The sequence below is a fragment of the Bos indicus x Bos taurus genome, chromosome 8 (assembly GCF_003369695.1).
Source record: "Bos indicus x Bos taurus breed Angus x Brahman F1 hybrid chromosome 8, Bos_hybrid_MaternalHap_v2.0, whole genome shotgun sequence".
NCBI classification, from domain to species: domain Eukaryota; kingdom Metazoa; phylum Chordata; class Mammalia; order Artiodactyla; family Bovidae; genus Bos; species Bos indicus x Bos taurus.
Window position 1 is genome coordinate 69,371,635 of NC_040083.1, and position 20,345 is coordinate 69,391,979.

A 20,345-nucleotide genomic window follows, 5' to 3' on the forward strand; every position below is an offset into this window, starting at 1 on the left:
TGGCATATTACTATATATTCTGTCCCTCATTTTTTGTGTACTTAAACTATATATTTTGGACATTTTCCCATATCAATATAAATAAATGTCCATTGTTTCTTTTTAATTGCTGCATGGAATTTATTATATGCTACAGCACTATTTAATCCTCTGTAGGTGGATATCTAGGGTTTTTTTTTTTTTTTTCAATTAAAAGCAGTATGGTAGCAAATATTCACAATTATTTATATTCTGTAGCTGCTTTACATGTATCTTTTCCTTGCATCAGCATGTGATTTTACATGTAACATAAATGCATTTGCTGGGTACTTGTGTGACTGATACATGCAGAAGCCTGTGTGTGCTGACATTCAGATCTAGTCCTTCCTCTGTGGATGTGTGTTCATCTTTTCTCTTTCTTCTGTCCCCACCTCTGCCCCAGCACCCTCACAAAATGGTATTCACGAGTGGTATTCCAGATGCCTCATCAAGAGATTGTGGATAGCCTGAAGCTATGCCTGGTGGGCTCCTTAAAGAAGTTTTATGAGGTGAGGAGAACAGCAGTTTTAAAGTATCAGGGTTTTTAAGGACTGCCTTCCTGATCATTTTAAGAGGAAGTCTGATTTAGTGGGGCTTCCCCAGTGGCTCAGCAAGTAAAGAATACTCCTGCAGTGCAGGAGACACAGGATATGCAGGTTGGAAGCGGATTCAATCTCTGGATGGAGAAGATCCCATGGAGGAGGGCATACCTCCTCCATATATTCTTGCCTGGAGAATCCCATGGACAGAGGAGCCTGGTGGGCCACAGTCCATAGAGTCACAAAGAGCTGGATACAACTGAAGCGACTGAGCACGCAGGTACTGATTTAGAGAGAGGTATCCCAGATCGAAGGTGAGTTTCCCAAACAGACCACCAGCAAGCAGCTCAGAAAGACTGCGTGCCTCTACTTGTCGAGCAGCTTGAAGAGCTCAGTGCTTTGATTTGGTTTGGTAAGTAATGATTATTTCCTGGCTTATCGGCCTGTTGCCTATAAATATAATCTTTAGGGCCTTATCAGAAAAGTCAGGGTAAATTTCAGTGATTAAAGCAGCTTATTAATTTTCTCAGCTTTTTATGGCTGTTATTAGTCCCTGGCTCTTTTCATTTAGGTTCAAGATCAGTGCCTCCCTGAAAATCACCCCTAGAACTCCAAGGAATGCTGAGTGTGGAGAATTGCTGTCATTAAGCTGATACTAGGTCTGGGACAATGAGCAAGCGAGGTACTGAGTTTTGCCTTGGCCCGTACATCAAAGGAAGCACTGATAAGTGGCTTTCATTTCTTAGGGGTCAGAGTTAGCCCTTTGCATAAAGATTAAACAGCAAGAAATCTAATAATTTCTCATGATTAAGGTCAATCTCAAGAACTCTGCCTTGTTTCATTTTAGAGTAACATTTCCTACAGTGTCCTTCAAATAGTTTGATACTGTTTCAATATTAGACAGTAAACCAGAAATTCAGTTTCTGTCTCTGAAGAATTCCATGATATGCTACTTTGTTACCAAGTTCTCCTGCACCTTCCTTCTTATTATTGCTGTTGTTTTCCTGCAAAGTTCTATGTGTCTTTTAGGCCATAGCTTGAAGATTGCTTCTGTGAAGCTTCTTATTCCCCGGTCTGCTCTGTCCCTTGAAAGAAAGTGAAAGTGATTTAGTTGTGTCCAGCTCTTTGTAACCCTGTGGACTGTACAGTCCATGAAATTCTCCAGGCCAGAATACTGGGATGGGTAGCCTTTCCCTTCTCCAGGAGATCTTCCTAACCCAAGGATCTATCCCAGGTCTTCTGCCTTGCAGGCAGATTCTTTACCAGCTGAGCCATGCCTAGCTAGACTGATTTTTTATGGTCCTCTTTCAAGGCCTTCTGTTTACATTCTGCATGGTGATTATCACATCCTGCTTTTTGTTAGTTGTTTGTATCTTTATTTATCTCTCCCTTTAGGTTGTAAATTATTTGAGCCTGTTCAGTTATTGATGGCTGTGTAATAAAATGCCCTAAAACTTAGTGACATACAGTGAGCATTTATGATGTTCACTGTCAGGAAGTTGGACAGTGGGCTCCCATTCCTCGCCCTTTGGGCATCTTCATGTGGTCTTTTCACATGAGCTAGTTTAGGCTTCCTCAAGCAAGGTGGCTGGGCTCAGTGCTTGAGCATTCCAAGAGACTATAGAGAGCCAGGTGGAAAATGTGTTGCCTTGTATACCTTAGCCTTAAAATCCATGTAGTGTCACTTCTACTGCATTTCTATGAGCCAAGTAGTAACATTGTGAATTTTTGGAGGGGTCAGTTTGGGGTAGGGGTAGACTTAAAGAAAAAGCTAATATGCTCTAAAAAGTCTTACTTGTATTCTCAAACTTCTATACTAATTATTATTCCCTTCTTATTTATTGGGCTTCCCTGGTGGCTCAGATGGTAAAGAATCTGCCTGCAATGCAGGAGACCTGTGTTCGATCCCTGGGTCATGAGATCCCCTGAAGAAGGGAATGGCAACCCACTCCGAATTCTGTTTGTACCTTAAAATAAACTTGTACAAAACTCTTTAGCATGGGAGTTAGCTTATGATTTGCTAATCCTGTTCTTCCTCCGAGCAGTTATTTTTCCATCAGTATTATACATCCTGAGGAGGCTTTAACCCAACTTCCCAGTATATTTGCTTACCAGTTCAGTTCAGTTCAGTCTCTCAGTCGTGTCTGACTCTTTGCGACCCCATGGACTGCAGCACGCCAGGCCTCCCTGTCCATCACCAACTCCCAGAGTTTACTCAAACTCATGTCCGTTGAGTCGGTGATGCCATCTAACCATCTCATCCTCTGTCGTCCCCTTCTCCTCCCACCTTCAATCTTTCCCAGCATCAGGGTAAGATTTTCAAATGAGTCAGTTCTTTGCATCAGGTGGCCAAAGTATTGGAGCTTCAGCATCAGTCCTTCCAATGAATATTCAGGACTGATTTCCTTTAGGATGGACTGGTTGGATCTCCTTGCAGTCCACGGGACTCTCAAAAGTCTTCTCCAACATCACAGTTCAAAAGCATCAATTATTCGGTGCTCAGCTTTCTTTATAGTCCCAACTCTCATATCCATACGTGACAACTGGAAAAACCATAGCTTTGACTAGATGGACCTTTGTTGGCAAAGTACCGTCTCTGCTTTTTAATATTCTGTCTAGGTTGGTCATAGCTTTTCTTCCAAGGAGCAAGGATCTTTTAATTTCATGGCTGCAGTCACCATTGCAGTGATTTTGGAGCCCAAAAATATAAAGTCTGTCACTGTTTGCATTGTTTCCCCAGATATTTGCCATGAAGTTATGGGACCAGATGTCATGATCTTAGTTTTCTAAATGTTGTTTTAAGCCAACATTTTCACTCTCCTCTTTCACTTTCATCAAGAGGCTCTTTAGTTCTTCTTTGCTTTTTACCATAACTGTGGTATCATTTGCATATCTGAGGTTATTGATATCTCTCCCAGCAATCTTGATTCCAGCTTGTGCTTCATCCAGTCCAGCATTTCTCATGATGTGATTATCAACATTAGTATTATCACAAGACATGGTATAGATGAATCTTACCAACAAGATTAGTGTCACATCACAGTGCAGGGTGATGGGTAGATATAACCTGAAATGTAAGAGTCAATAGTGACACATTAGTAGAGACCCTCATAGGCATGAATAATTAGTCCAGTTCATCATTATACTGTAAGACTAAAGTATCTCCCACAGGCATGCCACTTAAGTTTTTAGGCTTACATTCAACTTTATCAGGTTCTGAAAACAGCAGTTCATTTGCGATTTCAGACATCTGGTATTTTTGAGCTAACAGACAGTATCATCTCTTCTCTGGGACTCTTAAAAGAGACCAGTGTAATACTGTAATTTCCTCATTGCACAACCATTTATTTCTTTATCCTCAGCTACCATTCTTATTATTTTCCATTTTTTAATTGTAACTATTGTGAAGTGGAATCTCACTGTGGTTTTAACTTGCATTTCCTTAATGATTAACCATGTTGAACATCTTTTCATGTGCTTATTGTCCATTTGTATATCTTCTTTAGAGAAGTCCTTTCAGGTCCTTATCCTGTTTTTCAATTGATCTTTGTCTTTTTATTTTTGACTTGTAAGAGTTTTTGTTTTATATATTGTGAATACAGAACTTTTATCTGATGTATGATTTGCAGATATTTTCTCCCATTTTGTAGAGTTTCTTTACTTTTTTGATAATGTTATTTGATGCACAAAAGTTTAAATTTTGATAAAGTCCCATTTGTCTATTTTTTCTTTTATTCCTTGTGCTTATGGTATCAAGTCTGAGAATCTGTTACCTAATTTGAAGTCACAAAGATTTACACCTTTGTTTTTCTTCTAGTAGTTTTAGAGCTTTAGCTCTTACCATTTAGGTCATTGATCCACTTTGAGTTACATTTTGTGTATGGAGTAAAGCAGGGGTCCAACTCTACTCTTTTGCATGTAGTTACCTGCTTCTCCCAGCACCTATTGTTGGGGAGACTATTCTTTACAGACTGGTATTGGCATCCTGGTTAAGATTCAGTTGGCCAAACAAAGCTGTTTGGGTTTATTTCTAAACTCTCAATTCTATTCCTTTGGTTTATTTGTCATCCTTAGGTCAGAGTAACACTGTTTTGGTTATATTGTTTCATTTTAGTTAGTTTTGAAGTTAGGAAGTCTGAGTTTTCCATTTTTTTTCTTTCAATATTGTTTTGGTTATTCAGATACCCTTGGCATTCCATATGAATTTGAGAATAGTCATTTTCATTTCTTTTTTCAAAAAAGGCCATTGGAAATTTGATAGCAATTGCATTGAATTTATAGATCACTTTGGAAATATTGTAATCTTAAATTTACTCTTGCAGTATGTAGACATAGGATGTTTTTTCGTCTATTTAGGTTGTTTCTAATTTCTCTCAGCAATGTTTTATAGTTTCCATGTACAAGTATTATACTTCCCTGATTAAATTTACTCTGGATATTTTAGTCTTTTGAATGCTACAGTTATAGAATAGTTCTCATTTTTGGATTATTCATGCTGGAGTTTAGAACTAACTGTTTTATGTATTAATGTTCAACTGTTCAACTTTTCCAAACTTACTAGCTTTAGTAGATTTTCCCCCCAATTCTTTTGGATTTTTTGTGTATAGAATCGATTATGTGCAAGTAGAAATAGTCACACTTCTTTCATCTGAATTTAGTTGCCTTTTATCTGTTTTTCTTGCTTAATTGCTCTAACTTCCAGTACAGTTTTTAATAGAAGTGGTGAAAACAGGCATCCTTATCTTTTTCTTGCTCTTAGGTGGATACTTTTAAGTCTTTAACCATTTAGCATGATGTTAGCTGTGGGCTTTTCATAGACTCATTTTATCATGTTCAGGAAGTTTCTTTATGTTCCTAATGGGGAGAGTGTTTTTATGGTGAAAGTGTGTTGGACTTTATAAGTCTCATTCATGTTAATACCAAATTAATTTCAATAGTACACAAAATATTGTTCCTGTGTGGTTCTATGGTGTGCCTCTTTCTTTGTGATAATTTTATATTAGGGTTTCCAGAGAAACAGAATCAATACAATATGTGTGTGTATGTGTGTGTATTTTGAGGAACTGGCTCATGTAACTTACAGAGGCTGGCAAGTCCAAAATGTACTGGGTTGGCCAGCAGGCTGGAGACCCAGGGAAGGGCTGATGTTGCAGATTAAGTTTGGGTTTATCCTAATTGATATTTTACGTCTTATATAATGTGTCAGTTGATTTTTGCATCAAACTAGGAAATCTTTGGTCAGTATTTCTTCACATACACTTTTGCCCCTTTCCCTTTCTCCTCTGCTACTAAGACTCCCATTATTTGTATGTTGTTATGCTTGATGGTGTTGCACTGCGTTTCAGAGGCTGCATTTATTTTTCTTCCATTTTTTTCTATTTCTCATACTGGATTATCTACTCTTAAGCCCCTCTACTGAATTTTTCATTTCCATTTCATTTAATACTTTCTGACTCCAAAATTTTTGTTGGTTCTTTCTTACAATTTTTTTTAAATATTATTTTTTGGCTGTGGTAGGTCTTCATTGCTGCATGCAGGCTTTCTCTATTTGTGGTAAGCAGGGGCTACTCATTGTTGTGGTGTGTGGATTTCTCATTGCAGTGGCTTCTCCTGTTGCAGAGCACAGGCTCTAGGCACATGGGCTTCAGTAGTTGCATGTAGGCTCAGTAGTTGTGGCGCATGGACTTAGTTGCTCTGAGGCATGTGGGATCTTTGTGGACCAGGAATCGAAGCAGTGTCCTTTGCATTGCAAGGCAGATTCTTAACCAGTAGACCACCAGGGCAGCCCCTTTCTTATAATTTCTGTATTTTTATTGGTAGTCTTTTTGTGTGTGAGATTTTCCTTAAAGTCTTGGATGTAGTTTTCTTTAGATCTTTGAACATTATTTAAAATGATTGGTTTAAAGTCCTTGTCTAGTATAACCAATGTCTGGGCTTCTCCAGTACAGTTTCTGTTTACTACATTTTTTCATGTGAATGGGCTTTACGTTACTATTTCCTGGCATGCTTCATAATTTTTTAATTGAAAGCTAGACGTTTTTAATATAATGCTGATGACTCTGCAAGTCAGATCTGCACCCCCGTGGACTGTTGTTGCTCTTTGTTTGATGACTTTCCTGGCCTGATTCTGTAATCTTGGTAATCTAAACTGTGTGTAGTCACTGAAATCTCCCCTTAGTTTAGCTTCAGTTCAGTTCAGTTCAGTCACTCAGTAGTGTCTGACTCTTTGCGACCCCATGAATCATAGCATGCCAGGCCTCCCTGTCCATCACCAACTCCTGGAGTTTACTCAAATTCATGTGCATCGAGTTGGTGATGCCATCCAGCCATCTCATCCTGTTGTCCCCTTCTCCTCCTGCCCCCAATCCCTCCCAGCATCAGGGTCTTTTCCAATGAACCAGTTCTTCGCATCAAGTGGCCAAAGTATTGGAGTTTCAGCCTCAGCATCAGTTCTTCCAATGACACCCAGGACTGGTCTCCTTTAGGATGGACTGGTTGGATCTCCTTGCAGTCCAAGGGACTCTCAAGAGTCTTCTCCAACACCACAGTTAAAAGCATCAATTCTTCGGTGCTCAGCTTTCTTCACAGTCCAACTCTCACATCCATACATGACCACTGGAAAAACCATAGCCTTGACTAAACGGACCTTTGTTGACAAAGTAATGTCTCTGCTTTTTAATATGCTATCTAGGTTGGTCATAACTTTCCTTCCAAGAAGTAAGCATATTTTAATTTCATGGCTTAAAATAAATAAAATAGTTTAGCTTAGTGATCAGCTAATGACAGGATAAGAATTTCTTCAAATGCTCTGAATGTTCTGCATCCTCCAGCGATTGCTGGATTATTTTTACAGTTACTGTGGTCTATTGCAAAGAAACAGGGATATAACAAAACAAGTTAAAACACCACAAAGCTCAAGATCCAGACAGTTTTATTGAATAAATGCGGTTCAGATTCTTTCAAGCTCTAGTTAGTTTTCACAGCCCTAAAAGAGTTGCTTTTGACCCTTTGTGCAGTATGCGTGTTGCTTTTATGGTTGAACGGTTTTTCAGAGGTCCTTACTTTCTCATTCAAGAAGCATTTCTTGAGGAATGCTCTTGACAGTCTGCTTTTGTCAAGTGCAAGTATTTTTCTAGGTGGACAGTCATTAGACTTTAGAAGCCCCTAAAACTAGATCACACTAGAAAACCTCCATCATTTGGTTTTAGGACCCCAAGGGGCTACTTTCTAGGAATAAGAGTAATTGAAAGCAAACTGTAGATCACCTTTGCATTATTTAAAATTTTTGAATCAGATATGATGATCTGGTGTGCTAGTGTTTCCAAGTTTCTCAGTGCAAATACTCCAGGTACCTGGAAGAAACAAACTTGAATCTTCTCTGTGTTAAAAACATCGTTCCAGGCCCCGCATTACTTGTATTAGTTGCTTAACAATAATGTAAATACAAGCATACCTCAGAGATAGGATATTGTGGGTTCAGCCCCAGACTACAACAGTAAAGCTAGTACTGCAATGAAATGAGTCACAAGTTCTTAGTTTCCCAGTGCATATAAAAGTTAGCTTTACACTATAGTGTAATCTTATTAAATGTTCAGTAAACAAATATGCATATCTTCATTTTAAAATGTATTGAAAAAATGGCACTGATAGACTTGCTCAACACAAAGTGACACAAACCTGTAATTTGTAAAAAATGCAATATCTGCAAAATGCAAAGAAGTAAAGCACAATAAAGTGAGGTATTCTATGTCTAAGCTATGTTAGCATTCAGTTTTTTAAAAGGAATATTACACACTCATATGAATACATGTGTGTTTGATATAGTTATATACATACACACATATACATAAATATGCATTCAGAATATATATATACATACATATGTGTGTATATATATATCATATTTATCATATATATAATTTGAGTTTAATTCAAAAGAAAGACTAAGTAGGTGAAAATACAAATAGACTGAAACACAGATGATGAGAGCTGCGTTTGGGTTCTTTTTCTTTAGGGACATAAGCTAATTCTGGAAGAGGCAGCTGAAACACTGAAAAGCTGTAAAGCACTTTTGAAGTCTTTAGGAGTCAAAAGCTAGAGGCCTGGGCCCCCATGTCAGTGTCATCTGGAGTCTGCTCCCCATTACTTGTGAATCTGAAGGGCTACAGACTGAATAAAGAAGAACTGTAGGTAGACCAACTCTGAATTAATTTCAGTTCTTGGATATGGATTCAGGTAAACTCTGACTGCTAGCTTTACTGCCCATTTGCCAAAAGCAAATAAAAATCCTCTGAAGGAAGATAGTAGTATCCTGGGCATCACATTTTTTCTGCAGTATCTAGCAATCAGTAAATAATAACCAAGGATACAAGAGAAAATGAAGGAACTGAAAAACCAAGAAGATCTACAGATAATTGATCCAGATACACAGAGGATTCAGCCAGATGAGTAATCAGATAGGTTTTAAAATAACTACACTTAATAAATTCAGAGAAACGGAAGATAACATTAAGAATTTTAGCAAAGAATTCTTGGGGAGTCCTATGGGAAAAAACTGAAATTTATAGAACTAAAAATTATGCTTACCAAAATTAAACAGTCAATGAATTGGTGCATTAGGTTGCTAGGGCTGCCATAACAATATCCCATGGATTGAGTGGCTTAAACAATAAAAGTTTATTTCCTCACAGTTATTATGTAGGGTAGGAAGTCTAAGATCAAGGTGCTATTTTAGAGGGCCGGATTCTCCTGAGGCCTCTCTCCTTGTCTTAAAGATGGCTGTCTTCTCTCTGTGTCACATAATATTCGCCCCATGTATGTCTGTGTACCAGTCCCTTCTTATTAGAAAGACACCAGTCATATTTGATGAGGGCCCACCCCTGTGACCTCATTTAAACTGAATAACCTCTTTAAATAGATATTCCAAGTACAGTCACATTCTGGGTATAGTGGATTAGGTCTTCAACACACAAATTTTGGAGAAACATATCTTTGTGCATAACAATGGGTAATCTTAGTTTAGGCTTAATTGAGGAAATAGAGAGACCATTAAAATATAGATAAAAAAATAAATTTCACAGAGATACAGAGGATTAGAAAATACAACAAGGCAACAGACATGGGAGTTACGGAGTTAAAATATAATACACACATAAGTGGCCTAGAAGGAGGTAAGTGAGAATAGAGGGCAGAAAAGACAATGGTAAAGAACATTCTAAAAGTGATAGAAAACACATCAAGTCATAGAGACAAGAAATCTGTCAAATCTCAAGCAAGATATAAAAAGTGCACTTAGGCACATTATCGGAGAAGGCGATGGCACCCCACTCCAGTACTCTTGCCTGGAAAGTCCCATGGATATAGGAGCCTGGTGGGCTGCAGTCCATGGGGTCGCAAAGAGTCGGACATGACTGAGCGACTTCCCTTTCACTCTTCACTTTCACTCTTCACTTTCATGCATTGGAGAAGGAAATGGCAACCCACTCCAGTGTTCTTGCCTGGAGAATCCCAGGGATGGGGGAGCCTGGTGGGCTGCTGTCTATGGGGTCACACAGAGTTGGACACGACTGAAGTGACTTAGTACCAGCAACAGCAGGCACATTATAATAAAACTGTTGAAAGTAAAGACATACATATATATGCACCTGTTACAGAGAAGGCAATGGCACCCCACTCCAGTACTCTTGCCTTGAAAATCCCATGGACGGAGGAGCCTGGTGGGCCGCAGTCCATGGGGTCGCTAAGAGTCGGACACGACTGAGCGACTTCACTTTCACTTTTCACTTTCATGCATTGGAGAAGGAAGTGGCAACCCACTCCAGTGTTCTTGCCTGGAGAATCCCAGGGACGGGGGAGCCTGGTGGGCTGCCGTCTTTGGGATCACAGAGTCAGACACGACTGAAGCAACTTAGCAGCAACAGCAGCAGCCCCTGTTAAGACATATTATGTATATACACACCTGTTAAGGAAAACAAGAACACTTATCTTCAAGGATTGACAAATTGACAAATAGTGAACTAGTCAAACAGTTTGAACCACAAGATAAAGAGTAGCTACAAAATGCTGAAGGAAAATGACTACCAACATAGAATCTGATATCCACTAAAAGTAACTTTTAGTAAGGTGAAAAAAAGAAAGACTCTGTTATTGGCAGATTTGCACTGAAGGCATATACTAAAGAGCATTTTTCACCTAGAAGGAAAATTATCCCAGAAAGAAATGTAGAAATGGTTAAAGGAATAAAAATAGGAATGAAAGTGCCAAACATGGGCATAAATTTAAATGAATGCCCACCATCTAAAATAACTAATGTTTTTGAATGGATATGTATTCATTTGTGTGTATAAATTTCAAGTTAATGACAATAACATATCTTGGAGATACATCTGGGAGAAGTAAATGAAATTCCAATGCCTTGGGTTTCTTTAATTATTGAGGAAAAGGTGAAAGTACTAATATATTTTGATACACTAAAGAGTTATGTTGTAATTTCTGGGGTAGCCACTAAAAGAATAAAAGAAGAGCATGCAACAATTGAGACAAGAGAAGAGAAAATAAAATAATAAAAATTTTAAGGAAAAAATATAGATTAGGTGAAACAGCAAGCGATACCTGGACCTTGAATATGTCATGCTAAGTGAAAGAAGCCAGTCATAAAGGACCACACATTCACATATTACATGAGTCCATTCATCAGAAATGTTTAGAACAGTCACATTTTTAGGAACAGAAAGTAGATTAGTGGTTGCTTAGGGCTAAGTTAGGGAGAGAGTAAAAGATGTAGAGTGGTGGCAGTTTAAGAGTCTGGGGCTTCTTGTTGACGTGATGAAAATGTTATAAAATTGATTGTGGTAATAGTTGTATATATCTGTGAATCCACTAAAAACCATTTAATTTTACACTTTAAATTGGTGAATTAAATGGTACATGGATTATCTGAATAAAGGTATTTTAAAGAAAATTAACCTTATAGAAATTCTGGCATTCTAAAATGTAATAAATGAAAATTTCACTATGGGGGCTTAACATCAGATTTGATTAGGCAGAAAGAAATAGCTAGAAATTTGAAGGTAGGTCAGTTGATATCATTCAGTGTGAAGAAAAGAAAGAAAAAATAAGGAATTCTAACAGAGGCTCAGAGATCTGTGGGACAACATCAGCCATAGCAATATGAACATAATGTGATTCCCAGAAGGGGAGTAATGAGAAAGGATAAGGAAGAAAGAACACTGGAGGAAATAATAGCCCCGAATTACCCAAATTAGTGAAAAAAATCATTCAACCAAGAGGCCCAATGAACACTAAATAGGAAAAATTCAAAGATACCCACACTGAGACACAACCTAGTAAAACTGCTGAAAGACAAAGAGGGCATCTTGAAAGCACCAAGTGAAAGCCACTCGTCGTGTTCAGGGCATCTTCAATTTGATTAAGAGCTGACTTCTCATCAGCAATCATGGAGGCCCGAAGGCAGTCATATGACATATTGCAAATGCTGAAAGAAAAAGAAGGTTGAATAGGAATTGTATATCCAGAAAAGCTCCTGTTCAGAAATGAAGGCGAAACCTTGACATTGTGTTCAGTGAAAGAAGCTAAACATAAAAAGTCACGTATTTATATTATTCCATTTCTATGAATGGGCTTCCCAGGTGGCACTAGTGGTAAAGAACCTGCCTGCCAATGCAGGAGACATAAGAGATGAAGGTTCCATCTCTGGGTTGGGAAGATCTCCTAGGGGAGGGCATGGCAATCCACTCCCGTATTCTTAACCTGGAGAAGCCCACGGACACAGGAGCCTGGTGGGCTACCACACAGTCAGACACTACTGAAGTGGCTTAGCATGCATATCTGAAATATCTGGAATAGGCATATTTGTAGAGACAAAACAGAGATTGCTGGTTTCCAGAGAATGAGAATGCTGGCAGGAATAGGGAGTAACTGCTGATGGGTACAAGGTTCTTTTCAGGGTGATGAAAATATTATTGAAATAGGTAGTGTTGATAGGTATACTAAAATCTCTGAATTATACTCTTTAAAATGGTGATTTTTTGTAATTTATATCTCATTTTTTTTAAAAGGAGAAAGTAAGACATTCTGAGATAAAAGCTGGGGGGATTTGTCACTAGCAGACTACAAGAAGTACTTAAGGGAGTCCTTCATGTAGAAATGAAATGACATAGACAGTAACTTGTATCCACATGAAGAAATAAGTAGCCCCGGGAAAGGTAACTATATAGATAAAGGAGAGAAAAAATATATTTTTGTTTGTAACTTTTCTTCTAGTTTGTGTTTTAAGAGATAAAGACAAAAAGCAATAATTATAAATCTAATTGGATGTGTATACAGTATATAAATATATAATTTGTAAGACAAAGTTACAAAGGGGAGCAGAGGGAATAGAGCCATATAGAAGCAAAGTTTTTGAACAATACCAAAGTTAACTTTGTATTAATTGACCAAATGAGATTGTTGTAATATGTTAATTGTAATCCCCAGGTGAAACACTAAGAAAATAACTCAAAAATGTAAGAAAAAGAATGACGAGGGAGTTAAAATGGTAACTAGAAAATGCCTGTTTAATACAAATTAGGGCAGTAGAGGAAAAATAGAGGGACAGAAAAGATATAAGGCATGTGGAAAACAAATAGTAAAATGGCAGATGTAAATTTTACTCTGTCAGTAATTGTACTAAATGTAAATGGACTAAACACCATTCAGAAGTATAAATTAGTAACTTAGATTAAGTGAAAATATGAAGATGTACTTTCTACACAAGACATTTTTTAGTTTCAAAGACACAGTATGTTGAAAGTAAAAGAAGAAAATAAACCATGGAAATAATAACAAAAGAGAGCTGGAGTAGCTATACTAGTAGGCCAGATAGACTTTAAGACAGCAGTTGTTACTGGAGACAAGAAAAGACATTTGTAGTAGCAAAAGGGTCTGTCCATGAGAAGATCATAAAGCATAAACTCATGTGAAACTAGCAATATAGATCCAAAAATATATGAAACAAAAACAAATATAAATGAAAAGAGAAATAGACAATTCATTAATAGATGGAGATTTCAAAATTCCATTTTCAGTAATGGATAGAACAAGTAGAAATAAGATCAACAAGGAAATAGAATATTTGAACAATTCTGTGATCTAACTCAACGTAACAGACATTTACAGAGCACCCAACAACAGAACTCCCATTCTTCGCAAATGTACGTGACACATTCTCTGTGATAGAATGTATGTAAAGCAAGACTCAGTACTTTTAAAAAAATTAAAACTGCAAAATATGGTCTGAAACCACAACTAGCATGAAATTAGAAGTTAATACAAGGGACATTTGGGAAAGTCACAACTATATGGAAATTAAACAATACTCTTAAATAACCAAGAGGTCAAAGAAGAAATCAAAGGGGTAATTAGGAAACAATTTGAGATAAATGAAAATAAAACATACCAAAACTTGTGGATGTATGTAAAGCAGTAGTTAGAAGAAAATGTATAGCTGTAAATGAGTGAGTGAGTGAGTGAGTGAAATCTCTCAGTCATGTCCGACTCTGTGCTACCCCATGGACTGTAGCCTACCAGGATTCTCCATCCATGGGATTTTCCAGGCAAGAGTACTGGAGTGGGTTGCCATTTCCTTCTCCAGGGGGTCTTCCCAACCCAGGGATCGAACATCTCCTGCATTGTAGGCAGATGCTTTACCGTCTGAGCCACCTATATTAAATAAGAAAAATCTCAAAACAACCCAAGTTCCATCTTAAAAACTAGAAAAAGAAGAGCAAACTAAGCTCAAAGCAAGAAGGAAAAAATTGATAGAGGTTATAGCATAGATAAGTGAACTGGAACACTGAGAAACAACGGAGAAAATCAGTGTGACCAAAAATTGATTATTTGAAAAGATCAACAAAATTGATAAGCCTTTAGCTAGCACCCATGAAAAAGGGAAGAATCAAGATACTAAGATCAGGAATGAAAAAGACTGACCTTGGAGAAATAAAAAGGATTTTAGGAAATGAACAACTATATGCCCAGAAATTAGATTACCTAAGTGAGATGGGCAAACTCCAAAAAAGGCACAAACCATCAAAACTTTTTAGTTATACCAAACATTGAAAGAATATTCTTTCATGGACTCTTCCAAAAAATAGGAAAGGAGGGAACATTTTCCAGTTTGTACCATGAGCTAAACTGGTTTGTACCAAAGCTAAACTGGTTCCAAATTGGGAAAGGAGTATGTCAAGGCTATATATTGTCACCATGCTTATTTAACTTACATGCAGAGTACATCATGTGAAATGCTGAGCTGGATGAAGCACAAGCTGGAATCAAGATTGCAGGGAGAACAGCCTCAGATACGCAGACAATACCACCCTTATGGCAGAAAGCAAAGAGGAACTAAAGAGCCTCTTGATGAAAGTGAAAGAGGAGAGTGAAAAAGCTGGTTTAAAACTCAACATTCAAAAAACTAAGATCATGGCATCCAGTCCCATCACTTCATGGCAAATACCTGGGGAAACAATGGAAATAGTGTTTATTTTCTTGGGCTCCCAAATCACTGCCCATGGTGACTGCAGCCATGAAATTAAAAGATGCTTACTCCTTGGAAGAAAAGCTATGTCAAACCTAGACAGCTCCCAACAAAAGTCCATTTAGTCAAAGCTATGGTTTTTCTAGTAGTCATGTATGGATGTGAGAGTTGGGACTATAAAGAAGGTTGAGTCCGAAGAATTGATGCTTTTGAACTGTTGTGTTGGAGAAAACTCTTGAGAGTCATTTGGACTGCAAGGAGATCCAGCCAGTCAATCCTAAAAGAAATCAGTCCTGAATATTCATTGGAAGGACTGATGCTGAAGCTGAAACTCCAATTCTTTGGCAACCTGATGTGAAGAACTGACTCACTGGAAAAGACCTTGATGCTGGGAAGAATTGAAGGCGGGAGGAGAAAGGGATGACAGAGGATGAGATGGTTGGATGGCATCACCGACTCGATGGACATGAGTTTTTGAGCAAGCTCCAGGAGTTGGTAATGGACACGGAAGCCTGGCATGCTGCAGTCTGTGGGGTCACAAAGAGTCAGAGACAAATGAGTGACTGAACTGAACTGAAAGCTAAGAAAATTGCAGAAGATTTCTAGACTGGAAATGAAGTTAAAGTATGCCTTTTAAAATATTTGTTTTATTTGTTTATTTGTACCAGGTCTTAGTTGCAGGTGGGATCTTTAGTTGTGGCATGCAAACTCTTAGTTATGGTACATGGGATCTGGTTCCCTGACCAGGGATCGAATCTGGGCCCCCTGCATTGGGAGCATGGAGTTTTAGCACTGGGCCACCAGGGAAGTCCCAAGTTAACTCTCTGTATCTATTTGACATTGTCTTACATACAAAAAAACCATAAAGAATACGTGTATACAGACTATTGTAGCTAATAAAAGTTCAGCAGGGTTGAAGATACAAGATTAATATGCTGTAATCAACTCTTTCTCTAAGCCACTATTGTATTCCTACAGAAAGAGGAAACTTTGGTCACAGAGTCATAGAAGGCCATATAAACAAGCAGAGATACATACACAGAAGGCGGCACTGGAAAGGTGGAAATGAGATTGGAATGATGTATATACAATCCAAGAAACACTAAGGATTTTCAGAAACCACCAGAAGCTAAAGTAAGGCAAGGAAGTATTCTTTCCTAGGGCTTTTGGAGGATGCATGTTGCACTGCTGATAACTTCAATTCTGGACTTCTACCCTCTAGAAATGTGAGAGAGTACATTTCTGTTGTTCCAAGCAACTCAGTTTGTGGTTGTTAAAGCAACCCTTGAAAAGACTACAACAACCTAGTGCGTTACATTCCAGTTATGCAAGGTTGGTTCAACATTTTAAAATTTGTATACAGTCCATCAGTAGGCTCAAGAAGAAAAATCCTGTCACACCAATAGATGCAGAAAAAGCATTTGAGAAAAATCAGCTCCCATTCGTGATTTAAAAAATAAAAAAGCCTCCGAACAGACTAGCACTATAGGAGGATCTTCATAAACTTGATAAAGAACACCTACAAAAATCCTGCAGCTAACCTTGTACCTAATTCTGAGAAACTACATACTTCCCCCTAAGATCAAGAACAAAGTGTTTCTTCTCTCACCATTCCTATTCAGCATCATACTGGGAGTCCTAGCTAATGCAAAAAGACGAAAAGGAGTAAAACTTATACAGATGAAAAGGAGGGGAAAAACTTTACAGGTAGCATGTCTACATAGACATCTCAAGAAATCAACAACAAAAGAGAACTCTGCTGGAATTATAAGGTTGCAGGATACAAAGTAAATATACAAAATTAAATGGCTTTAAAAAAAAACCCACGTAATCAATTCCTTTTCCATATACCAGCAATGAACAATTGGAATTTGAAATTGAAAGCCATACAATTTGTATTAGCACCAAAAAAAAAATATACAGATATAAATTAACAAAGTTTGTGTAAGATCTACATGAAGAAAACTCTTAAAACTCTCATGAGAAATATCAAAGAATCTAAAAAAAGGGAGAGCTATCCCATGTTCATTGATAGAAAGACTCAATATTGTCAAGATGTCAGTTCTTCCCAATTTGATCCATAGATTTAGTGTAGCACTAGACAGAATCCCAGCAAAGTTTAAGTGGAAAGGCAAAAGACACAGGGTAGCCAACACAGTATTGAAGAAAAACAAAATCAGGGGACTTAGGCTGCTGTAGATCTACAGGAATATAGATGGTGTGGTGTTGACAAAAGAAGACAAGGTAACAGCCCAGAAATAGACTGGTACAAATATATTCCAGTGATCTTTGATAAAAGGACAGGGGCATTTCAATGGGAAAAGGAGACTCTCTTCAATAAATGGTACTGGAATAGCTGCCCAGCCACATGGAAAAAAAAACAACCCAAAAAACAGTGACAAGAAAAACCACAAACTATATCCAGACCATATACGTTTCACAAAAAGTAACTCAAAATTATCACAAATTTAGTGTTAAAATACAAAACTGTAAAAGGTATAAAAGGTATAGAAATTCTTGGTCACCTTGGGTTTGGTGATGACCTTTTGATACCAAGGCACTATTACCACGTGGACATTTCACTGTCCATGAAAGAACTGATGAACAGAACTTAATTAAAATTTTAAAAAACTTCTGTGAAAGACACTAAGAGAATGAAAAGAAGCTACATATTCAGAGGAAATACTTGTGAAACACATATCTGATAAAGTCCTGTTACTTAAAAAACAGAATTATTAAAAACTCAGAAGTAATAAGATGGGCAAAAGACTTGAACAGACTTGTCATCAAAGAACATATACAGATGGCAAATAAGTATATGCAGAGATACTCAGTATAATATTGCTGCTGCTGCTGCTAAGTCGCTTCAGTCGTGTCCGACTCTGTGCGACCCCATAGATGGCAGCCCATCAGGCTCCCCCGTCCCTGGGATTCTCCAGGCAAGAACACTGGAGTGGGTTGCCATTTCCTTCTCCAGTGCATGAAAGTGAAAAGTGAAAGTGAAGTTGCTCAGTCGTGTCCGACTCTTAGCGACCCCATGGACTGCAGCCCACCAGGCTCCTCCGTCCATGGGATTTTCCAGGCAAGAGTACTGGAATGGGGTGCCATTGCCTTCTCCGCAATATAATATTAGGGAATGCCAAATTTAAACAAGGTACCACTGCACATCTTTCAGAATAGCCAAAGTCCAATAACTGATACCACCAAATGCTGGTGAGGATGTAGAGCAATCTCTCATCATTGCCTGAGGGAGTGTGGAATGGTGCAGCCATTTTGGAAGACAGTTCAGCAGTTTCTTACAAACTAAACATTGTCTTACCATACCATCCAGCAGTCATACTCCTTGGTACTTACCCAGATGAGTTGAAAGCATATGTCTACACACACAAACAAAAACTACACAATTTTTATAGCAGCTTTATTTATAATTGTTAAAACTTGGAAGCAACCAAGATGTCCTTCAGTAGGTGAATGGACAAATAATCTATAGGACATCTAGACAGTTAAAAATTCATCAGTAAACAGAAATGAACTATTAAATTATGGGAAGATCCGGAGGAATCTTAAATGCATAATAAAGTGAAAGAAGCATATCTAAAAAGGCTACATACTATATGATTCCAACTACAGGACAGTCTGGAAAAGACACAAAGTATGGACACAGTAAATAGATAGTGATTGCCAGAGGTTTGGGAGGGTGAAGATAGGATAAATATAGGACTGTAAAAATATTGTATATGATACTACAAATGACATGTGACAGATGTAGACAAATGACATGTATTTTTCAAAGCCTATAGAATGTACTAGAGTAAACTCTAATATAAACTGTGAGCTGTGCTCAGTCGCTCAGTCGTGTCTAACTCTTTGTGACCCCATGAACTGTAGCCTGCCAGGCTCCTCTGTCCATGGGATTTTCCAGGTGAAAATACTGGGGTGGATTGCCATTTCCTACTCCAGGAATCTTCCCAACCCAGGGGTTGAACCCGGGTCTCCTGCATCTCCTCCATTGGCAGGCAGATTCTTTACCACTGGGCCACCTGTTGACTTTAGTTGATAATAATATATCAGTATTCATCAGTTGTAACAAATGTCCTATTCTAATGTAATATAGTAACAATCGGGGAAACTGTGATTGGTGGGGAAGGTGTATATGGGAACTCTGTACTATGGCCTCATGTTTGTTTGTAAACTTAATACTGGTCTAAAAAACAAAGTCTTTATTTAAAAACATGCACATATGATGGGATGCTACCACACTCATACTAAAGTGAAAGTTAAAGTTGCTCAGTTGTGTCTTGACTCTTTGTGACCCCATGAACTGTAGCCTGCCAGGTTCCTCTGTCCATGGAATTCTCCAGGCCAGAATACTGTAGTGGGTTGCCATTCCCTTCTCTGGGGGATCTGCCCAACCCAGGGATCAAGCCCAGGTCTCCCACATTGCAGGCAGATTCTTTACCATCTGAGCCACCGGGGAGCCCACACACACACTAAGATGGCTAAAATAAAAAAGAGTGTTGTTGAGTATGTGGAGAAATTGGAACCCTCATGCATTGCTGGTGGGATTGCCAAATAGTTGAGCTACTTTGAAAAACAGTTTGGCATTTCTTCAGAATGTTAAGCATAGTTACAGGAGACCCAGCAATTCTACTCCTAGATGTAAACCAAAAGAACTGAAAGCATATGTCCACACAAAAACGTGTATATGATGATCATATAGCAGTATTATTCATAATAGCCAAAAGTGAAAATACTTCATATGATTGATGAATGGACAAACAATGTGATGGAATACTATCTGGCAGCATAAAGGAATGAAATACTGATACATGGTACAACATGGGTGAACTATGAAAATATTATGTTCAGTGAAACTATTTAGTCACAAAGACCACCTATTGATTATGTTTGTCCAGGACAGTCTAATCCAAAGAAAGAAAAAGTAGGTTAGTGTGTTTAAGGAGTTGGGGTTGAGGGGTCGTGGAAAATAGCTGCTAGTGCGTATGAGATTACCTTTTTGGGGTGATGAATATATTCTAAAATTGATGGTTGCAAGATTCTATAAACTTAAAACTTTTGACTCTTGTACCTTAAAAGAGTGTCTTTTACGGTGTCGTACATTATATCTCAATAAAGCTGTGAATTAGAAAAAACACTACTCCCAAACATCCATCTAGCATGTACGTGTGTGGAATCAACAAATTAATACATGCTGCCAAGGGAAAAACAGGTGCGAAACGTTGGCTTATTTCCCT

At 38.0% G+C, this 20,345-nt stretch overlaps 1 protein-coding gene across 1 annotated transcript in view; it reads left to right on the top strand.

The window, feature by feature from the left end:
• PIWIL2 (piwi like RNA-mediated gene silencing 2) overlaps positions 1-20,345 on the top strand; it is a 79,744-nt gene that overhangs the window by 51,027 nt on the left and 8,372 nt on the right. Inside the window, exon 19 of the mRNA XM_027549852.1 lies at positions 422-527. Within this exon, the coding sequence (XP_027405653.1) occupies positions 422-527 (106 nt within the window). The remainder of the gene's footprint in view (positions 1-421; positions 528-20,345) is intronic.